At 44.1% G+C, this 23,435-nt stretch overlaps 1 protein-coding gene across 1 annotated transcript in view; it reads left to right on the forward strand.

The window, feature by feature from the left end:
• Window positions 1–663: 663 nt before the first annotated feature.
• The window catches only part of RNF31 (ring finger protein 31), a 76,429-nt gene continuing 53,657 nt past the window's right edge, over window positions 664–23,435 (forward strand). The window contains exons 1-9 of the mRNA XM_077299486.1: window positions 664–909; window positions 7,315–7,543; window positions 7,746–7,889; window positions 9,868–10,023; window positions 10,113–10,172; window positions 10,280–10,328; window positions 13,133–13,301; window positions 14,322–14,916; window positions 15,001–15,198. Coding sequence (XP_077155601.1) covers window positions 7,388–7,543; window positions 7,746–7,889; window positions 9,868–10,023; window positions 10,113–10,172; window positions 10,280–10,328; window positions 13,133–13,301; window positions 14,322–14,916; window positions 15,001–15,198 — 1,527 coding nt within the window. The 5' untranslated portion in view covers window positions 664–909; window positions 7,315–7,387. The remainder of the gene's footprint in view (window positions 910–7,314; window positions 7,544–7,745; window positions 7,890–9,867; window positions 10,024–10,112; window positions 10,173–10,279; window positions 10,329–13,132; window positions 13,302–14,321; window positions 14,917–15,000; window positions 15,199–23,435) is intronic.

The following is a 23,435-nucleotide window of genomic DNA, read 5'->3' on the forward strand; positions in this document are numbered from 1 at the left end:
CAAAATTGGACTCCTCTATTTTTGATAACCAGCCTTGCTGAAGCTGACAGCTGCAGCCACCAGCTGTGAATTTTGCCTGGCTGGTTATAGAAAATACAGGGGATCCCAGGTTGTTTTTTTCATTTATAGTGCAAGTGGTGGGTGATGAATACCCCCATCAGTTGCCACCTACTGTCACTGTTATTAGTGGCAGCAGGTGTAGGCTGATGGGAGTAATAGTCCCTTCAGCCGCTGCCTGCTGTCATTGTTCTGACTTTAATACAACTGTCAGCATTCTCCCCTGCTTGCTTTGATCGTCGGCAGAGCAGGAGAGACTGATGAGAGCCGTATTCAGCACCCGGTGCGGGGGAACAGCGCTTAATGTACCGCTTCTTCCCTGGTGCCCGTGCTTTTGGTACTGATGCGGCACATGGTTGCCAAACGTGTGCCACAAGTATTACACACACAGACACTGACATCTTCAGTACCATTTTTTTCCGGCACCGTAAATATCACAATGTGTGAAATCGGCCTAACACACAGGGGTGGACATTTCAGGGACCCACGAGATGTACAAAGCAGGTGGAATTGTGTATTTTGATGAGGTATTGGACTGCATTGGGCCCCTCCCCACTGGCCTCAAAGGTCACTTCTTTTAACCACTTTGTGTCTTTGGAGACCTAAAGCAAGAAGATCCCCTTAAAAAAAAAATCTGCTGGAAACCAAACCAGAACATATAATAGCACCTCACGTCTGTCACAAGGCGCCGGGCCATGTGTGCAGTATTGTCCTCCTGCCGTGCGATTTTACCTCCGGCCTGTAGAGGTCGCTTGGTCTTAGCTGAACAACCATGATTCTGTTATTTCTTGGGAATGGAAAGAGGAAGTAAGAATGAGAAACATAAGACGAGAAGTAGCTGAGCTCAGACAGGTATTGGCTATGGGTTATGGAATGTGTGAGTGCTTCTGGGGCGAGCGGGGGTCACGGGTGACAGGCAGACTGTTGTGAGGCAGGCACGTAGCAGAACTACAGGGCTCAGCATGCCCACACAACCTCTGGCGACCATGCTGTGCTGTGTGCCAGTCTCTGTACTGTGAGCCCCAGTTTAGTGCTTGGTATTATGTCAGTGCTTCCTGCCTTACTTAGAAATATGGCTACTTTGGAAGAAGCTCCCATTTTCTGATGTTGTCTGTGGGGCTACAGGGGTGGGGGGCTGCAGGAAATGCCGGCTGGAGTACGTCTAATAACATTGTGGGGCAGATGAGCATAAAGGGGTCTTCTTCTGATAATCTGATTGCAGAGGTCATGTGATATTGATTTTGAGGGAAATTTAATAGGGTTGTTATCTTCTGATTATAACAAACAGGACCAGTAGGGGACGTGTATGTTCACATGGGTCATACGTGGAGGGGCTTGTATTTACGGAACTGGGGAAGACCTTTATTACGTCTCATCCACACACGGTGCTGAGGGTCCGGGGCAGAAATGGGTCTTTTGGATATGAAATCCGCAACCTAGCGATAAGGCATTCCCCTGTGCAGTCTGTAGGATTTGGTGATCTGGATTTACTGCTGAAAATATATCCAATGGCTGTAACACCCCCTTAGTGCAGAAACGCTGCAGATCCACAATTGATTTACAGTACAATGTAAATCAATGAGAAAAAAAAAATGCTGTGCACACTTTGCGGAAAATCCGCTGCGGAAACGCTGCGGTTTAAAAGAAGTAGCATGTCACTTCTTTTTTGTGAATCTGCAGCGTTTTTGTACCCATTCCATTATAGAAAACCACAGGGGTAAAAAACGCAGCAAATCCGCAAGAAAACCGCAGCAAAAATGCACAATAAAACGCTGCGGAACCGCACAAAAAACCGCAGCTGCGTTTTCTGCCAGGAGAGACAGAATCCGCACCAGAAATTCCTAAGCCTAATCCGCAACGTGTGCACATAGCCTTAGGCTGCGCCCACAGTGCGTTTTTGACCCTGCGGAATCATAAATGCAGCGCCTTACAGTTCCAGCAAAGTGGATGGGATCTATAGAGTCTCGGGCACATCGGGCTTCTGTGATACTCAGCGTAACTGACCTGCGGTGCGCTGGGTTTTCTGTAAACGTGGAAAATCCGCAGTTAAAAAAAAACGCACGAGCACAGCGGAAACGCATCAAAAAGTCATGTAATCCGCATATGACGATTTTTGATAAGTTTTGCCAAAGCGAAATACCAGCAAGTATAAAAAACAAAGCGGCTTTGATTAAAACATGAACGCACTTAAAATTGCAATGATAAAAACACAAGTAACTTACTTTACATAATGGAAAAAAAAAAGAAAAGCTCATTATGGGAACATGGCCATCAGTTTTTTCCCCTAGACAATGAGTCGAGGTCGAGCACGCACAGGGTCTTGGGATCGCTGGGGTCATCACCCTCCCCTGTTTGTTAATATTATTATTATTCTGGACACATCAGCTGCCAACCTGACTTTCCTGTTTTCTCTTTTGGGGCTTTTATGTCTATGATAATCAGTCTAATGTCGGATTGCAATGCCCGGGCTGGCTGCACATCTTCTGATCCGAGCGTGACATGCTTCATAGAAATATACAAAGCTGTGCCTTGTGATCCGACATTAGACCGATTATCACGGACATCTGAAAGAGCTTTAATCACGATAGGCCACTTGGATTTATACTTGTCTAAACATAATGAAAGATTTATAAAGACCAATGACCTTGTCCTATTGATTCATGGAATCTATATATATATATATAACAGGCATCGTGATTACTCGCTAATCCCGCCCCCTGCACAGTAGCTCCGCCCCCACCACATCACCACACATAATCCCGCCCCCCCACCACATCACCACACATAATCCCACCCCCACCACATTACCAAACACAATCCCGCCCCCCCACCACATTACCAAACACAATCCCGCCCCCCACCACATCACCACACACAATCCCGCCCCCCCACATTACCACCCATAATCCCGCCCCCCACCACATTACCACACACAATCCCCCCCACCACATTACCACACACAATCCCGCCCCCACCACATTACCACACATAATCCTGCCCTCCACCACATTACCACACATAATCCTGCCCCCCACCACATTACCACACATAATCCTGCCCCCCACCACATTACCACACATAATCCCGCCCCCCACCACAGTACCACACACAATCCCGCCCCTCCACCACATTACCACACATAATCCGGCCCCCCCACCATATTACCACACATAATCCCGACCCCCACATTACCACACGAGGCTCCGTCCCCACACATTACCACACGAGGCTCCGTCCTCACACATTACCATACGAGGCTCCGTCCCTCCACATTACCACACGAGGCTCCGTCCTCACACATTACCACACGAGGCTCTGTCCCCACACATTACCACACGAGGCTCCGTCCCCACACATTACCACACGAGGCTCCGTCCCCACACATTACCACACGAGGCTCCGTCCTCACACATTACCACACGAGGCTCCGTCCCCACACATTACCACACGAGGCTCCGTCCTCACACATTACCACACGAGGCTCCGTCCTCACACATTACCACACGAGGCTGCGTCCCCACACATTACCACACGAGGCTCCGTCCCCACACATTACCACACGAGGCTCCGTCCCCACACATTACCACACGAGGCTCCGTCCTCACACATTACCACACGAGGCTCCGTCCCTCCACATTACCACACGAGGCTCCATCCTCACACATTACCACACGAATCCAGTTTGCTTTTGATTTCACATTGTGAATAAAATGTAGTATTATTCTGATTTGTAATTATTATTATTGTTATTAACTTCATTTTAAGTTAATTTACCACCTGTGTAAGCGCTATTGAATGTTGTCATTATTTACTTTAGTTTAATCACTAGCAGCGTTAGGCCACGTTCACACGCTGCGGGTTCCTCTGCGGGTTAATCCCGCAGCGGAATTGAAAATCTGCAGGGCAAAACCGCTGCGGTTATCCCTGCAGATTTATCGCGGTTTGTTCCGCGGTTTCCGCTGCGGGATTACTGCTGTACTATTGATGCTGCATATGCAGCAATATGCAGCATCAATAGTAATGTAAAAAATAATAAACATTGGTTATACTCACCCTCTGACGTCGCGATCTCCCCGGCGCTGCAAGCGGCTGTGCCGACAAGGACCTTCGTGACGTCACGGTCATGTGACCGCGGCGTCATCACGGTCATGTGACCGCGACGTCACCACAGGTCCTGTTCGGCACAGCAACTGAGACCGGACGCCGCGGGCAGCGCTGAGAGGTGAGTATAGCATTATTTTTTATTTTAATTCTTTTTTTTACACCCAAATATGGTTCCCAGGGCCTGGAGGAGAGTCTCCTCTCCTCCACCCCGGGTACCACCCGCACATTATCCGCTTAACTTCCCGCAACGTGGGCACAGCCCCGTGCGGGAAGTTAGCGGTTCAATGCATTCCTATGGGTGCAGAATCGCTGCGATTCTGCACCAAGAAGTGACATGGTCCTTCTTTTTTTCTGCAGAAAATCCGCGCGGATTTTCCACAGAAAAAAAGGATCGTCGGCACAGCGGGTTTTGTTTTCCATTAGGTTACATTGTACTGTAACCTACATGGAAAAAGGATGCGGACCCGCAGCTGCAAAACAGCTGCGGGTCCGCAGCAAAACCCGCAGCGTGTGAACATAGCCTTAGATAGCAATGAGCGTGCCGAGCGTTAGCTGGCTGGAAACAGCTAGTATTTAAACTAAAAACGGATGTTACTGTGTTATTCAGGGTAACAGAAGACAGTTGGTTATTTGCTCCACTGCTACCTCAGCTTTAGGTCACTTTCAGATCTGTGTTTTTTTTGTTTTGTTTTTTTTTTGCCATCCATTTTTGATGTGACTAATTTCCCCATCTTGTGTGGCATCCATTTTTCCCATATGCTAAACAAATAATACACTTCTGAGCTTCTTTTACCCATTAGGCTACGTTCATACATCTGGTTTTGTATTTACATCTATTAAAATCAAGCACTTTTTCTCTCACCCGTTTTTCCTCTATTTTATTTATTTTTTCTTAGCCATTGTTAAAAACTAAAAAGGCTAAACTGTCTCAACCATTTTTTTTCTACTGACACTTTTACAATGAAAAAGTTATAAACAAGTGGGGAAAAAAGATATTTTCCAAGTCTCATCTCCAAAAACGGATGAGAATAGGACATGCAGAGAGTTTAACAGAAGGGAAGCATGCATCTATCAGAAAACGTCGGATGTATGAATGGTTCTATAGATCTCTGGGTCAGTGTGCTGCCTGTCTTAAAAATGGACAGCACAAAGATGAGAAAAATTGATGTGTGAATGTAGATATAGGCCAAGATTCATCAAGACTGCTGTGAACAAGGCTGATCTCGATGGGGCTAATCCAATTAGGAACTGAAGTGAAATTTCTGGTGTAAGATGAGGCTTAAGGTACCTTCACACTAAGCGACTTTACAACGATAACGATAGCGATCCGTGACGTTGCAGTGTCCTGGATAGCGATCTCGTTGTGTTTGACACGCAGCAGCGATCAGGATCCCGCTGTGAGATCGCTGGTCGGAGCTGAAAGTCCAGAATTTTATTTCGTCGCTGGATCTCCCGCTGACATCGCTGAATCGGTGTGTGTGACACCGATCCAGCGATGTCTTCACTGGTAACCAGGGTAAACATCGGGTTACTAAGCGCAGGGCCGCGCTTAGTAACCCGATGTTTACCCTGGTTACCATTGTAAAAGTTAAAAAAAAAAACCACATACTCACATTCCGGTGCCCGGCGTCCGCTTGCCTGCACTCCTCCTGCATCCTGTGTAAGTGCCGGCCGTAAAGCAGAGCTGTGACGTCACCGCTCTGCTCTGTGGGAGATGCCGGAGATGTTCGGCGCTGACACAGGATGCAGGAGGAGTGCAGGGAAGCGGACGCCGGGCACCGGAATGTGAGTATGTGGTTTTTTTTTTTTACTTTTACAATGGTAACCAGGGTAAACATCGGGTTACTAAGCGCGGCCCTGCGCTTAGTAACCCGATGTTTACCCTGGTTACCAGGGGACTTCGGCATCGTTGGTCGCTGGAGAGCGGTCTGTGTGACAGCTCTCCAGCGACCACACAACGACTAAACAGCGACGCTGCAGCGATCGGCATCGTTGTCTGTATCGCTGCAGCGTCGCTTAGTGTGAAGGTACCTTTAGTTTGTCATGAATTTTGGCAGAGCTGAGCACAATTGGCGTGAGAATGCCAACATTCAGAATACTTTTGTGCAACTCGAAATTGAGAAAAAGTTTTGTGACTTTACAACGTTTCTTAATCCAGAATCCGTGCATCATCACTTTGATGAATTGGGGACTTAGATGGTTAAAATCAGACAGCAATAGGATGATATACAGATGGTTGGATAGATCTGTGTGCCATACAGTATTTTCACAGACCAATGCACTTGAATGGGCGAGTTAGATCGGCAAATTGATCAAAACTTGATGTCCATTTATTTATTTGGCAGGCTTAAAAAATTAAATAAATAAATATGACCATGTCTATAGATTATAATGGATATGTGTTCTCCCCATGAAAAACACAGAATGAAGCTTTTAGTTTAGAATCAATCCTGAAGATCAGCCTGACTTTCCAGTTCCGGCCCATAGCTAGCTATTTAATCAAATTCTACCATTAATCGCTAAACTGGGCACCCCTGATTTCCCACTCATATTTGTTATATTTGCCTCATCAGCTGACGTGCCGGAAAACATGTAGGCTCAGCGCCGGAGCCCACATCAAAGGGAGGGTGTCCAACATTGGTGTACTATCACTCCCGATGTCGGAAAGGGGTTTAGGAGAATCTGTCACCTGGTTTTTACTACTCCATCTGACAGCAGCATGCTGTAGAGACAGAAGCCCCGATTTCAGTGATGTCACTTAGTTTATTGGATGCAGCACTTTTGATAAAAACCGTTTTCTCTGCTGCAGATCCAGCAGAGCTCAGAAGGCTGAGCCCTATATAATTACACCACTGATTAGTAGCTTTCTGTGTACACTGCACATTGACAGAAAGCTGCTAATCAGTGGTGGGGGTGGGTTTAACAAAGCAGGATGACTAGATGGCACGGGGTAGCTAGTCCTCTAGTGATCACCTCCTGATAAAACATCAGACTTTCATCCCCTACATCATGCTGCTCTCAGATTACATTACGCAAACCTGCTGACAGATTCCTTTTAAGGGGTTAAGTAATGTATGGCGTATTATGTATACAGTTCATAACAGATGTATCTATATATTTGGTGTATTAATTATTTATGTATTTATTTTAAAGGTCTGTTACTGAAGGAAACTAAAGTGCTGCTGTGTATTTGGATTATACCAATGACAGTGTCTTCTGTGGAAACATGGCTACCTGGCAGCTGAGAAGTGCTTTGGAACAGGCTTTAATTCAGCAGCCTGACACTGTGACAACCGTTCTACTTGACCGGATGCTCGAGGTCCCATTGAAAGATAGGTATCGTAGACTGGACCTGCCGACTCTACTTCCAGGTGTTGAACAGGTATATTATCAAGAATCTCATACATTTTTCTCCAGTTTTCATCCCAATGCGAAGGCTACATGTGCAGCACCAGTTTCACAGGCCTTTGTACTTTGCGGTTTCTTTTATTATATACTGTAGCATAAGCTTGAACTGTCACTCAGCGTTTGAAATGGAAAGTGTTAATATTTGACATTCATTTGTACTGTTCTTCGTACCCTAGCCACAACATCTTCGCAGTGTGATTAATGCTCTCAATATCCTGGAGAAATATGGAAAGAATCTCCTCTCACAACAAAGACCTAAGTTCTGGAGAAGCGTCAAATTTAACAACCCAGTGTTTAAATCCACTGTTGATGCCATTAATGTAAGTTGTAATTAATTATTGTAGCGATTATAGGGCGATTATTCATTGCCTGGCTGTGCGATTACTGTCAGGCGTGTTTTAGGCTTCTTTCACACTAGCGTCGGGCCGAGGTCCCCGACGCTAGCGTTGTCCCCGCCGCACAACGGGGGCAGCGGATGCATTTTTCCTGCGCATCCGCTGCCCCATTGTCAGGTGGGGGCGGAGTTCCGGCCGCGCATGCGCGGTCGGAAAAAGCGGACCGTCGGGAGCAAAAAACGTTACATGTAACGTTTTTTGCTCCCGACGGTCCGCAACAGCACGGCGCTACCATCGCAGGACGGTTGCGACGTGTGTCATTGCATCGCAAATGCGTCGCTAATGTTAGTCAATGCAGAAAAAACGCATCCTGCAAGCACTTTTGCAGGATGCGTTTTTTCGGCAAAACGACGCATTTGCGACGTAATGCAGTTAACGCTAGTGTGAAAGTAGCCTTACTCTAAAGTGCTGCGGCATTTAAGAAAAAGCATATGTTTAAAAGCCGACAGGGATTGTGTGTCTTCGGCTGACTTCACGCCCCACACCAACTTCTCCCTGCCCCAATCCCCTTAACCATCAGGTCTCTCCGTGTGTACGCACAGAAGGGGAGGTTGGTCAGTCACTGAGTCAGGAAGAAGCCACAGACTAGGCATGCGAGACACATCGTCCCCATGCTTTTCAAAGTATGTTTTCTCTGAGACAACTCAGCATTTCAGAGTAAAACATGCACGGCTGCAATTGTGTAGGCAGAGTCTATTCATGCTGCTTACTGTTCAGGCAGCATGACTCTGATGGCAGATTCCCTTTAATATTTCTATTGGATTTACCTTTTTTTTTTTTTTTTTTTTTTTTTAATTTTACAATTTTTACATGTCAGGGCCAGATATGATATAGAATGGTGAGTTCAGAGCATGCAGTGTTAGAAAGACACATAATGACGTGAACTAAAAGATTGCCACTATATTCATACAGTGTAAAATCTGATGTGTGACATTATATACCATAGTGTATTATATCTAGTGCAGAGCTTTCAATATAATGTATGAGTGTGTGTGTGTATGTGTGTATATATATATATATATATATATATATATATATATATAATGTCAATTGAGAATCACTGAGTTAATTGAGTGTTTTTTGTTTTTTTTTTGAGACTGCACCATTCTAGTGCACGGGCTGTGTATTTGCAGCAAAGAGCTATTCACTTTAACAGCTGAAATGCCAGACCATTCCCATAGAGTGACACTGTTTCTTGCAAAATAAAAAGCAGAATATATATATATTTTTTTAAATCTCAGGAAACCCAGTGCCATTAGATCTTCATGTGTAGAACCTTTTGGCTTCAAAGTTCCGTCATTGTGCTGCGATCCTCCCTTTCCTTTTCATTCAGTAAGATGAAGTTCTCCTTGTCTGCCATGTTACCGATCCAGCAGAACTGCAGCCCGGTTCTACAACTTGCTAGCTCTCATTACACTTGTTATTCCTCTCCTCCCTGTCAGTATACTTCATCAGCAAGTGGACATGTGGTTATAAACATGGCACATAACAAGTATTCACTTTCTACAAAATGGTGGCTAGGATATACCATCACTTTATCATTGGGTTTGACTCCTGATGAAGCATGAAGGTGCTGCAATACTTATTTAGGGTTGTGTCCTCCTCAAAGTTTTAGTGGTACAAAGTTAAAAATAAAACTAATTAGGCCAGCAGCGATTCCGAACACAGCCAATGGGCTGGAGAAATTACTAAATCATAATCCTTTTGTCCTTTTAGATGTGATTTGTGAATCTTTTTGTAATAGAAAATAAAGAGATTAAATAGAAAAGAATAGTGAAAATGCCAATCCAAAGGAAGCATTTTGTGTAGACAAAATGTCACTGTGCCTTGGCTGATTTACTAGAGTCCATAAGTGTATTGTGATATTTCTATATAATGAGCCACTGCTTTTCTTACCTCCTAGGGTGGGCGTCATGTCTTATCATTGTATGGCTACACACAGTCTCTTCCAGATGGTCTTAGCTTTCCAGATACTGTGGAGGAACCAGATATCGCCAATGTTGCCGCTGTGACAGCGGATGTCATCATCCTGCATCGTGAGCTCAATCTTTTGATTTCTGTGAGTGCCTCTGTGCTTTCAGGTCTGGCTTCTGTTTTTCAAATCCTAGAATTTTCCTCACCAGAAATCATGACCTGTTTGTCCCCCAGAACTCCCATCCACACCAGGATCAAGTGGCAAAGGAACTGATGACTATGAATGTGCCTCAGGTAAAGTAGGTTTAGATATCTTATTGAGCTTTTGACAGTAAAATGTGTGGATTTATGCATCCTTTCTAAAAAGCTTTTATGACAATTGGGTTTTTGTATACTTGCAGCCAGCCTTGGTGTCAGATTCGGTTGTTTTTTCTAGACCTACCCCACCAGGTAATACAAATATTGCTTTGTCATTTAAATATACTCTTTTACTTTTAGCCTTTTATAAGCCAATTCTACCAAAAACCTGAAAGGTGCACGGTAAAAGAAAGTCCAATGATAATGAAAAATATTTTTTTTATTGCACAACCATATTAACAAAAGGACAAACAATTTAAAGCCCTCAAGTATATACAGTTGTGCTCGAAAGTTTACATACCTCAGCAGAGTTTTTGCTTTCTTGTTCTTTTTTTTAGAGAATATGAATAATAACACCAAAACTTTTTCTCCACTCATGGTTAGTGGTTGGGTGAAGCCATTTACTGTCAAACTACTGTGTTTTCTCTTTCTGAATCATAATGACAACTCAAAATATCCAAATGACCGTGATCAAAAGTTCACATACCCCATTTCTTAATACCGTGTATTGCCCCTATAACATCAATGACAGCTTGAAGTCTTTTGTGGTATTTGTAGATGAGGTTTTTTATTTTCTCAGATGGTAAAGCTGCCCACTCTTCTTGGCAAAAAGCCTCCAGTTCCTGTAAATTCCTGGGCTGTCTAGTATGAACTGCGCGCTTGAGATCTACCCAGAGTGGCTCAATGATATTGAGGTGAGGAGACTGAGATGGTCACTCCAGAACCTTCACTTTGTTCTGCTGTAGCCAATGACAGTTCGACTTGGCCTTGTGTTTTGGATCGTTGTCATGTTGGAACTTGCAAATTTGCCTCCAGTATTTGCTGATAATCTGCTGCATTCGTTTTTCTTCAACTTTGACCAAGTTTCCTGTGCCTTTGTAGCTCACACATCCCCAAAGCATCAGCGATCCACCTCCGTTTGTGGCCAAAAAGTTCAATTTTGGTCTCATCACTCCAAATTAACTTGTTTGAGAAGTTTTGAGGCTTGTCTCTGTGCTGTTTTGCTTATTGTAGGTGAGATACTTTGTGGCATTTGCACAGTAATGGCTTTCTTCTTGCGACTCGACCATGCAGCCCATTTTTCTGCAAGTGCCTCCTTATTGTGCATCCACAATGCTCGTTTTCAGAGAGTCCTGTAATTTCAGCTGAATTTTCCTGGCAGTTGTCGACAACATTTTTGTTTGTCAACCTGACCGTGGTTTTGTTTTTACAGAGCCCCTGATTCTCCATTTGTTAATCACAGTTTGAATGCTGCTCACTGCCATTATCAATTCCTTTGATATCTTTTTGTATCCCTGTCCTGTTTTATACTGTTCAACTACCTTTTCCCGTAGATCCGTTGACAATTCTTTTGCTTTCCCCATGACTCACAATCCAGAAATGTCAGTGGCTGGATGAAAGATGCAAGAGTCTGTCTGGATTACAGAAACTCACTCAGCTATTATGCACACACACACTGATTACAAGCAAACAGGTCATAGGTGAGGATGTTACCTTTAGTAGCTATTCAAACTCATTTGTGGCACCTTCTGTGCATGTTATCAGGCCAAAATCACCGGGGTATGTGAACAGGGTCATTTAGATGTTTTGGGTTGCCATTATGATTTAAAAGGAGAAAACTCAGTAGTTTGACAATAAATGGCTTCACCCAACCACTAACCATGAGTGGAGAAAAAGTTTTGGTGTTGTTATTCATATTCTCTGAAAAAAGGACAAGAAAGCAAAAATTTTGCAAGGGTATGTAAACTTTTGAGCACAACTGTAAGTGGCCAAGGGGTTACACTAAACATCTCATGTGCACCCTAACAACAAGTGGAATAGGCCCTAAATTAGGATAAGGGACCCAACAATGCAACATTTATCCGACTCATAAGCATGGATATCTGTATGAGTTAGTATGTGAAGACAAATAGTATATGTCATGTTTGCACACGTAAAGCACAACTTTAGGAGATTAGGCAGTGCCATTTACCTTCAATGTTATGTATTCGAGAATTGCATTATATTCTGGATTTGTCTGTTAGTGCATGCTTTATTTTAATCTGTCTTATAACGTATTATAAATTTCAAAAAATTGACCGTCACATCCAAACATAGATCAAGTATGAACAGGTGCTGAAACTAGAGTCACCAACTCGTACACAGTCAAATAAATAAGGCAGCACACTGTAGCGCTAAAATATGCAAACATGAAATTTGAAAGTTGAACTGCATTACTGCACTAGAAATATGAAAAAATGAGAGCGTTTAGCGCATAAAATGGCCAATTTAGGTGTACCTGGTAGCCACATTAGGGCATCTCTCGTATACCAGGTCCTAGACTTTCCTTTCCTCGCTGAGAATAAACGTCTCCATCTGAATGGGTACCTGTGAAACCTCTTCTTAGACTAAATTTCTCTCTCTCTGTGGAGGGGTAATAGACCTGCTGCGATTAAAACACCTGTGGCTAAGAGGCGGAGTGCTCGGTCAGAAGGCTAGTGAATACAAATTTCAAAAAACCTGACCGTCGCATCCAAACATAGATCAAGTGTGAACAGGTGCTGAACCTAGAGTCACCAACTCGTACACAGTCAAATAAATAAGGCAGCACACTGTAGCGCTAAAATATGCAAACATGAAATTTGAAAGACGTTTATTCTCAGCGAGGAAAGGAAAGTCTAGGACCTGGTATACGAGAGATGCCCTAACGTGGCTAGCAGGTACACATAAATTAGCAATTTTATGCGCTAAACGCTCTAATTTTTTCATATTTCTAGTGCAGTAATGCAGTTCAACTTTCAAATTTCATGTTTGCATGTTTTAGCGCTACAGTGTGCTGCCTTATTTATTCGATTATAACGTATTATGACTTTTCTAGAAAGTAACTTTTAGTTTTTGGGTACTGATTATGTCTCCAGTCTCAGAAACGTCTCCTGAAGGTTGTGGACTGTGTGGTGTGAAGACCGTTTCTGTGGTGTGTAATTCATGCAATGATGCGCTGTGTTTAGCGTGCGATCAGAGAGTGCACTCTCATCCCAATCGTTCACATCACCAGCGCACCCCCTATGGCACACCACCCACGCACAGGTATTGCTCATATTGTCATATATAGAAATTGTTTTATTACTTCAATGTGTATTCAAAATCTAAAAGTTTGCAAATTATCTTACAATTATCCAGTTGTGTCTACGTAGTAAAGGACTACAATATTTGCGTACTCTGATATGCAGTTATGATGCGATCTGGTCCGTCGTAATTTGTTATAGGGTTGTCCACTACGTTTTTTTATATTAAAAATGAGCCCTTGGTGGTTATTAGACAACAATGTACAGATACTCGTCTACTGCACCAGTGTCCTTGTCCCTGACCAAACTTCTCTCTTCGGGTGGTCATATCACACAACTGCTTAATACCTTCATGGGTTTAAAAAAAAAAATGTAGTGAACAGCACATTTATTAACCTAATTCTTGTAGATTTGCAGAAAGTAAGACACAGACAGAATAGCGTATGACTGCTGATTACATTACATAGGGTTTGCTTGTAGTCTGTTACTGTAGAGACTTACAGGTGTACTGAGCTGTAGACACGTAAGGCTATGTTCACACATAGGTTTTTCTTGCAGGCTAAAAAGCAGGTTTCACTGAGCGTTTGCCACTTGTTTTTCCTGCGTTTTTGTTAGGGTACATTTGTCTCTTGTGCATGCTGATAAAGCTTAGAGCATAAAAAAAAAAACCTGATTCAACTTCATCAGGTTTTGGAACAAAATCGCAGCAAAACCTGATACCTGCATTTTTTGCAGCATTTTTTTGCACTACCTATTACTTTCTTTGACAAAACGGTCATGAAAAAAACAAGCTATGTGCTTAAGATATCTGAAATCTCATAGACTTTGCTGGTATTGTGAAACGCAGCTGAAAATTTGCATAAGAAGCATATTAAAAAAACTGCAGTGTGTGAACATAGCCTAACAGTATGTAGGATATTTATTTTTTTAGATGTATTGAAGCAATAAAACAATTTTTGCTACAAAATGTACAATCGCTTTAACCAGACCTCTGAAGTCTTATTTTCCTTTTTAACTTTTTTTTTTTTTCTTTTTAATAAAGGCTCAAGGATGATGAATTTCTTTCACAGGTTTCATCTCGCCCAGCATGGCAATGTATGTCATGCCATATCTTAAATAGAGGGGGGTCAGTGCTGTGTGTGGGCTGTGATCGCCCCCGGGGTTGTAACAATGCATCAAGCTTGGCATCAGAAGCCTCTTTGCAGAAAGACACATGGGGGTGCCAGGCTTGTACTCTACAAAATCCTTCTTCAGCCGTCTTGTGTGCAGCGTGTGAGCGACCTCGCTTAGCCGGGAAACCACCTAGAGATGGCCTTGAGTCTCCTGCTTTTACCTTGATGGAAGCTGGAGACTTTTATAAGACAGCTGGCGTAATTGACCAGAGTAGACTTATGTCTAAGTCCGAAAATAGCAAGACAACTGTGTTGGGTAGTATGTATGACAAAGCTGCCAATATTGAGAGAAGTAACCCAAAGCCACTAACCCAAGTGAATAACAATGCTAGTCTTCTTCACGCAAAGAAAAGCCCCGATAACTCTTTCATGACTGAGAGACCCAGCATTGACTTGAGAAGCAGCTCGGACATTTTTTCTGAACGGCTAAATGGTGAAAAGGAAGATCAAATGAAAATGTTAAAGGTAATTATAATAACAGGATAGTATATCCTGTAAATAAGTGCGAAAGGGGTAAAAGTACTTAAACCTTTGTTATGTGGACCCTAGGGTTGGAAGTGCCGTCACTGCACCTTTTATAACATGGGCACTGGCCATGTTTGTCAGGTGTGTGACCGAACGAGCGAAGGAGTGGTACCTACAGAAGAAAATAAGAAAAAGGAAGAAGACAGACAGAAAAAATATCAGGATGAGATGAGACAGAAGCAATTAAAGGAGGATGGAGCCAAAATAGTGGCATTGATTAAGGTTAGTGAAATGCAAAAAATGAACTTGCAGTGTTCACTTTGTGTACAGCACCTTCCCATGCTTCCAGATCCATCAAATTGGAGTGAACATTTTAGGTGCACAATGTATATTATGTAGACCCTCTGAATTCATATTTAAAAAGGTATTCCCATCTCCAAGATCCTATCCCAATTGTAGCAGGTGTAATAATGATGATATTACTAAATACCTCTAATTAGAAATGTGGTATAGTTTTTCTGATTCGCTATCTTTCTTTCCTCATGTTCAGCTATTGTAGGACCTTAGGTATCAATGATTACGACCACTAGCAACTAGTGACTACCCCTGAGGAAGACACCCTATATGTGTTGATACGAGTGGGGCTTGTTCGTAGCTGCCATACAGCATCCTTTCCATCAGGATCCTTATGGCTGCCTAATGTTGTATTTACCTTTACAAACAGGAACTTTATTTGTTAAATGGCTGCTATTTTGGCCACAGCACGTATGGATCGTTTTACATGTAGCTAAATGCTTAAATATTTCTTTTGATATACAGCTCTGGCAAAAATTAAGAGACCACTGAAAATGTTCAGTTTGTCTGAGTTTTCTCTTTATAGGTATATTTTTGAGTAAAATGTAAATTGTTCTTTTAGTCTATAAACTTCTGACAACATGTCTCCGAAGTTCCAAGCAATACATTTTGAATTTTTTTCTGAAAAGGAGAAATGGTCAAAATTAAAAAAAACAAACAGTGCTTTCAGACGTCAAATAATGCAAAGAAAACAAGTTCATAATCATTTAGAAACAACAATACTAATGTTTTAACTCAGGAAGAGTTCAGAAATTAATATTTTGTGGAATAACCATGATTTTTAATCACCGCTTTCATGCGTCTTGGCATGCTTTCCACCAGTCTTTCACACTGCTCCTGGCTCAAAAATGTAAGCAGTACTTCTTTGTTTGATAGCTTGTGACTATCCATCATCCTCTTGATTACATTCCAGAGGTTTTCAATGGGGTTCAGGTCTGGAGATTGGACTGCCCATGACAGGGTTTTATGTGGTGGTCTCTTAATTTTTGCCAGAGCTGTATATGCACTTGCCATAGGCATTGTCTCATAAACAGCGCATTTTGATTATCCGGTTTTCTGGCTGGCAGCACACCATCAATGGAGGTATTTATCTTTTGGCTTGTGTTAATAACTATTACAGGTTATTATTCCTTGTATTTATGCCTCACTTTGGTCCTTCTTGATGGTTTCTTTGCTATATTGTGACTATTTTGGGAAAGACCACTCTTCATGGTCAGGTTCTTACTAGCAATAGGCTTTTTAAATATTTTTAAAATTCTGTAGTTGTGTGGTTTGTGTATTGCTTATATCTCTTGATAATGAAATAAATATTTGACAAAGGTGATCCCCTTTTGTATGCATACCCTTTTCCAGGACGTCCCCCTGACAGCACAATGGAGGACGTCCTCCTCCTCCTTGCAGGGACAGGAAACACAACACGAGAGGTTAAAAGGTCCCACTCCTCCCCCTTTCCCTCAGTGTTTTTCCTGTCCCTGCATGGAGGGACACACGAGAGGAACAGCGCTATACAGCGTGAAGACTCACCAGACCGGAGGGCTCGGGGGATCGTGCGGCTAGGCCAATATCCTTCCCCCGCCGTATTAAGCCCCAGGCAAGAAACTCCCCGGTGGGGAGTCCCTCTGCCCAGAGACCAGTCGAGCGGACGAGCTCCTGGGTTGAACCGCTTCCTCCCGGGGGGAGGCTCTCGGTTCAGGCGCCAGGAGAAGAGGCGCCGCATGGAGAAATATCCGGCGCCAGCAGCAGGCGCGACGGGCGTTCCACAGCGTGGAACGCGGCAATAGGAATCATATACCGGACAGTGCTTCCGGTATCAGCACAGGTAAGGTGACGTCACATCCGGGGCGCGCCTGACGCCCTCTCCTCCTGGCATCTCAGCGTGCGTTCCACTTGGTGGAACGCGGAAGTGAGCGTCCTTAAGGGCGCTGAGCACAGAGCGCCGCAGCGTTTCATTCAGCGTTCCTTCTGGAGTAAGGAGCGCCAGATTTGAAGTGTGGAGAAGCGTTTGAGCTACAGGACACGAATTGTGGTCTGTGCTAGCCAGACGGTCGGAAAGAATGCCGGAGACTAAGGGTGAGTGCGGCAGATGCTGCTATATCCCGCATTTGGTTGCTTATATTTAAAAAAGCTTATTTTATATACGGGGCATTTCTCAACAGAGAATGCGGAGGACAGAAATGAGGAGACTGGGGTAAGTGCGCAGTGCGCATATTACTTACATAGGACCGCACGCAGTCTGAGCCATTCTTATTCTTATTGTAGGATAAAGAGGCCACTCAAACTCCCCTTTCTCAGGCAAAAAAGTCGGGCAAAGCGGGAGCAAAATCTAGGAGATGCTCCATGTGCAACATGAAGCTTTCAGAAGCATACAAGAAAGCTCTCTGCAGTTCTTGTATCACTAAGGTTGTCAGGGATGAACAACCAGCAATGTTGTCGGAGATGAGGAGTCTAATCCGAGAAGAAATCCAAAATTCGCTGGCCTCTATGTCCCAACGGAATAGGAGCAGTCCAAGTCCGGCTCGTAAGAGACCAAGAAGGGATCCAGAACAGGAAGACCAGGAGGTTTCTTCAGAAGCAGAGTCGGAATACGGAGAGTTTGATCAGGAAGAAGGAGAATTGCCACTGGAACAGGAACAAGGCAGAAGGTATTACTTTCCGGTAGAAGACACAGAAGAGTTGGTTCAAGCGGTCAGAAGTACCATGCAGATAAAGGAAGATCCACGTCCAAGATCTAGACAGGATCAGATGTTCGGAGGTCTCACACATCAAGAACAAACAGTGTTCCCGGTGAGCGACCATATTCGCCGTATGATATCTCAGGAATGGAGAGATGCGGAACGTAGGTTGGTGATGTCTAGAGAATTTAAGAACCGTCTTCCATTTAATCCAGACGAGATCAAGACATGGGAAGAAATTCCTAAGGTAGATGTTCCCATAGCCAAAGTGGCAAAGAAGACTTCCATACCTTTCGAAGATTCATCTAGCCTCAAGGATGCCATGGACCGTAAGGCGGATATTCTGTTACGCCGAACCTGGGAGACTTCTGCAGCTCTGATAAAGACTAACATCGCAGCCACGTCGGTAGCAAGATCCATGTTCCTGTGGGTGGAACAATTGGAAGAACATTTAATTAATAAGACTCCAAGGGCTGATATAATTTCTTCCCTGCCTATCATAAAGTCAGCCACGGCTTTCATGGCAGACACCTCAGCCGAATCTGTTAGATTTGCGGCCAGAAATAGCTCTTTGTCAAACGCAACCCGTAGGGCCATTTGGCTTAGATCTTCGTCGGGGGATAATGCATCCAAAAATAAATTGTGTGCCATTCCATTCACAGGTTCTAGGATATTTGGTCGGGCTCTAGACGACATACTTGAATCGGCAGCTGATAGTAAAAAAGGGTTCCCCGAGGATAAACCTAGGAGATTTCAGCCCTTTCGGAGGAGGCCACTCCCCCCCCCTCCCCCCCGCAGACAACCGGAGTATAGAGAGCAGTGGAGATCAGGCAGAGGAACATTTAGGAATTCTTACACCCAGAACAAAAGGGGAAGATCTTCCCTTTTTGGTTCAAATTATAGACCAAGAAAGCAATGACGCCATGGGAATAGGCGGGAGACTAAGATTCTTTTTAAATCACTGGAGTCAGATCTCAGTCAACAGTTATGTTCTCAAAATAATCTCAGACGGTTACAGAATAGAACTGGTCTCCCATGTACCGCAGAGGGTTATAGCACCAACAGTGGTAGCTACAAATTCCCCTATGTTCTCAGACCTGCAAGATCTGTACAAGTCCCAGGTCATAGTTCGAGTTCCCTTTCCAGAATTAGACACAGGTCATTATTCCTCCCTATTCTCGATTCCAAAGGCGTCGGGAGAATCCCGTACAATAATAAATTTGAAACCTCTGAATGTATACGTCAGGTACAAAAAATTCAGAATGGAATCGATCAGGTCAACCATTCATCTTATAAACAAGGATTCGATGATGTGCACTCTCGACCTGAAGAGTGCGTATTATCAGGTTCCGATTCACCCCTCTTCTCAGGAGCTTCTGAGATTCTCGGTGAGTTTTCCGGACCAAACCTGCCACTTCCAATTTCAATGCCTCCCATTCGGTCTAGCATCTGCTCCAAGAATTTTCACAAAATTAGTAGCAGAAGTAGTGGCGTTCCTAAGAAACCAAGGAATAACAATAATTCCGTACTTGGACGATTTTCTCATCGTAGCACAGTCCGAGATCATTCTGCGGCAACACACAGATCGGGTCATAGCAGTATTGGAACAACTAGGATGGGTGGTAAACCGAAGAAAGTCCCATCTAAGACCAGAGACCCGAAAATTTTTTTTGGGAGTACTTTTGGATTCTACAACCAGACAATCCTTCTTGCCAAGGGACAAACGAAGCTCATTAATAAAGATGGTGCTACAGTTTCAAAGAAAGCCAGTTACGATAAGAATGGCCATGGAAATCTTGGGGAAGATGACAGCGTGCATCCCTTGTGTCAGATGGGCTCAAGCGCACTCAAGACCCTTACAAGAACAAGTACTCTCGGTATGGGATTGTTCCCGTTCATCATTAGACAAGAAGATGCTTCTATCAATGAAGGTAAGAAGTTCACTGCGATGGTGGACCCGGGACGACAATCTAAGAAGTGGAGTTCCTTGGATATCTTCCCCTTGTGTGGTAATCACCACAGACGCAAGTCAGTGGGGATGGGGAGCACACTTAGGAGGAAAATTCTTTCAGGGCAAGTGGCCCAAAGAAATCAGTCAGATGTCGTCAAATTACAGAGAACTATACGCAGCTTGGGAAGCTCTCAGAAGAAACTATTCATGCCTAAAAGGCAAGCACGTAAAAATCCTGTCAGACAACGTGACAGCAGTATCCTTTTTAAGACATCAAGGAGGTTCCAGACACAGGGCGCTTCAAATTCTAGCGCAAACAATATTCACATGGGCAGAAAACGTGGTCCTGTCGATAACAGCGGTTCATCTAGAAGGTTCCCAAAACATTCTAGCCGACTATTTAAGCAGAAAGAAGGTTTGTCCGACCGAATGGGAACTAAATCAAGAGATGTTCCAGATACTATGCCACCGTTGGGGAACGCCCAGGATAGATTTATTCGCCACAAGGAAAAATTCAAAGGTGTCCAGATTTTACTCTCTCAACCCTTCAGACATACCAGAAGCAGTCGATGCCTTAAGCCAAACATGGAACGAACCTCTTTCTTAAGCATTTCCCCCAATAGCACTTATTCCAATAGTGCTGAGGAAGATTCAAGAGGACCAGGCAACGGTGCTCACGATTATACCATTCTGGCCAAAGAGAAGTTGGTTCCCGTTATTGGGGGCCATGTCAGTGGAAGACCCTATCAAACTCCCGTTATGGAGGGATATCATTCACCAAGGACCAGTATTGCACCAGGATCCGGAGAGGCTACATCTGTCAGCGTGGATCCTGAAAGGGACATCTTGAAATCCAGAGGTCTTTCGGACGAAGTAATCACAACCATACAGGCTAGTAGGAAGCCTGTGACCACAGCCATCTACCACAAAATCTGGAGGAAATTTTGTTTGGAAAGTGGCAGGTCGGCCGTGATACCGGGGGCTTTGGATGTTCCTAGAGTCTTAAATTTTTTACAGACTGGGTTTAACTTGGGGCTCAGGCCGAGTACAATTAAAGTCCAGATCTCGGCCCTTAGTACCTTTTTAGATTATCCATTGGCCTCCCACCCCTGGATAATTAGATTTGTGAGGGCTATCCAAAGATTACGGCCTACGTTAAGACAACTAGCTCCTACATGGGACTTAAATCTGGTCCTCAGGGCGCTGTGTAAAAATCCTTATACTCTTGAGGAAGACATGCCCATTTCAATACGTACCTGGAAGACTGCCTTTTTAGTTGCAATTACAACTGCTAAACGCATAGGTGAAATTCAAGCCCTATCTATTAAGGATCCATATCTTCAGGTTCGAGAAGACCATATTATTCTAAAACTAGATCCGGCATTTATCCCTAAAATAGCCTCAGTTAAAAACCGAGACCAGGAGATAATTTTACCGTCTTTTTGTGAGAACCCGGCTAATGAAAAAGAACAAGCTTTACACTCCCTTGATGTTAGGCAGGCGGTATTAAGCTATCTAGAGGCCACTAGCTCCTGGAGAAAGGACCCTAATCTTTTTATTCTGTTTGGGGGTAAGAATAGAGGTAAAAAAGCATCCAAGCCTTCAATAGCCAGATGGATCACGACTATAATTTCAAAAGCCTACTCATCAGAGGGGATAGCTTGCCCAACAGGGATAAAAGCGCACTCTACTAGAGCGGTCTCAGCATCATGGGCTGAGCGAGCAGGAGCGTCTCTAGATCAGATTTGCAAGGCCGCAACTTGGGCCAGAGTAAACACATTTTGTAAGCATTATAAATTAGATGTTATGGCAGCCCAGCAGACATCATATGGGAGAAAGGTTCTCCAAGCAGTTGTCCCACCCTAAGGGAGTTTTCTTTGGTATTCTCCATTGTGCTGTCAGGGGGACGTCCTGGAAAATGGGTATTATACCTACCGATAATTCGGTTTCCAGGAGTCCATCCTGACAGCACCGTTATTTCCCCCCCTATGCATGCCAGTTCATATGCTGTAATATGTTTGGTTAATAAAGTTTTCAAAGTATATCTATCCATAGTGTGGTACTTGTCAAAACACTGAGGGAAAGGGGGAGGAGTGGGACCTTTTAACCTCTCGTGTTGTGTTTCCTGTCCCTGCAAGGAGGAGGAGGACGTCCTCCATTGTGCTGTCAGGATGGACTCCTGGAAACCGAATTATCGGTAGGTATAATACCCATTTTTTCTCTCATCTTGCCAACTCTAGCAACAAGCTAACTGTCACTATATCAGTGGTCGTAACCTTGGATGCCTAAGGCCCCTTTTCACACATCAGATTTTTGCCATCAGTCGCAAACCGTTGAATTTTGAAAAAAAAAAACGGATCTGGCGACATACCGCCGGATCTGTTTTTTTTCTCATAGACTTGTATTCGCGACGGATGGCCTCGTGTTTCATCCATTGTTCACCGGATCCGTCAAATTTTGTCCGGCGGCCGGAGGCAACAGATTGTGACTGACGACAAAAAACTGATGTGTAAAAGGGGCCTAAGGTTCTGCAATGCCTGCATATGGGGAAAGAGACCTAGCGAATCAGAAAAACAATACTACATCTCTAATTGGATGTATTTGTTAATATTATAATTATTACACCCATTACATTATTGGGAAAGGATCTTGGAGATGGGAATACCCCCTTTAAGGCTGCATTAAAGGGAACCTATCACCCCCAAAATCGACGATGAACTAAGCCCACTGGCATCAGGGCTTATCTACAGCATTCTGGAATGCTGTAGATAAGCCCCGATGTATCCTGAAAGATGAGAAAAAGAGGTTAGATTATACTCACCCAGGGGCGGTCCCGCTGCAGTCCGGTCCAATGCCTCCTATCTTCATAGGATGACGTCCTCTTCTTGTCTTCATTCTGCGGCTCCGGTGCAGGCGTACTTTGTCTGTCCTGTTGAGGGAAGAGCAAAGTACTGCAGTGCGCAGGTGCTGGGCCTCTCTGACCTTTTCCGGCGCCTGCGCACTGCAGTACTTTGCTCTGCCTTCAACAGGACAGACAAAGTACGCCGGAGCCGCGGCGTGAAGACAAGAAGAGGACGTCATCGTAAGAAGATGGGAGGCCCCGGACTGGACCGCGACGCCCACTGCAGTGGGACCGTCCCTGGGTGAGTATAATCTAACCTCTTTTTCTCATCTTTCGGAATACATCGGGGGCTTATCTACAGCATTCCAGAATGATAAGAGATACGGCCACCGCCTTTCAGGGCTGATATACAGCATTCTATAATGCTGTATATCTGCCCCCAACCCGACCTGCAAGAGAAGAAAAATAACTTTTATTACACTCACCTGCGGGGTGGTCCAGTCCAAGGGGTGTCGCTCTTTTTTTTAATCCAGCGCCTCCCATCTTTTCTTCAATACTGCTCTCCTGCTTGCTTCGTGTGGATGACACGTCTCCTCGGCACAGCGCTCCTGCGCAGGCGTACTTCTCTGCCCTGTTGAGGACAGAGCAAAGTACTGCAGTGTGCAGGGAAAGGTCAAAGAGCCCAGGCGCATGCACACTG

The sequence above is a fragment of the Ranitomeya variabilis genome, chromosome 1 (genome assembly GCF_051348905.1).
Source record: "Ranitomeya variabilis isolate aRanVar5 chromosome 1, aRanVar5.hap1, whole genome shotgun sequence".
Classification (NCBI taxonomy): Eukaryota; Metazoa; Chordata; class Amphibia; order Anura; family Dendrobatidae; genus Ranitomeya; species Ranitomeya variabilis.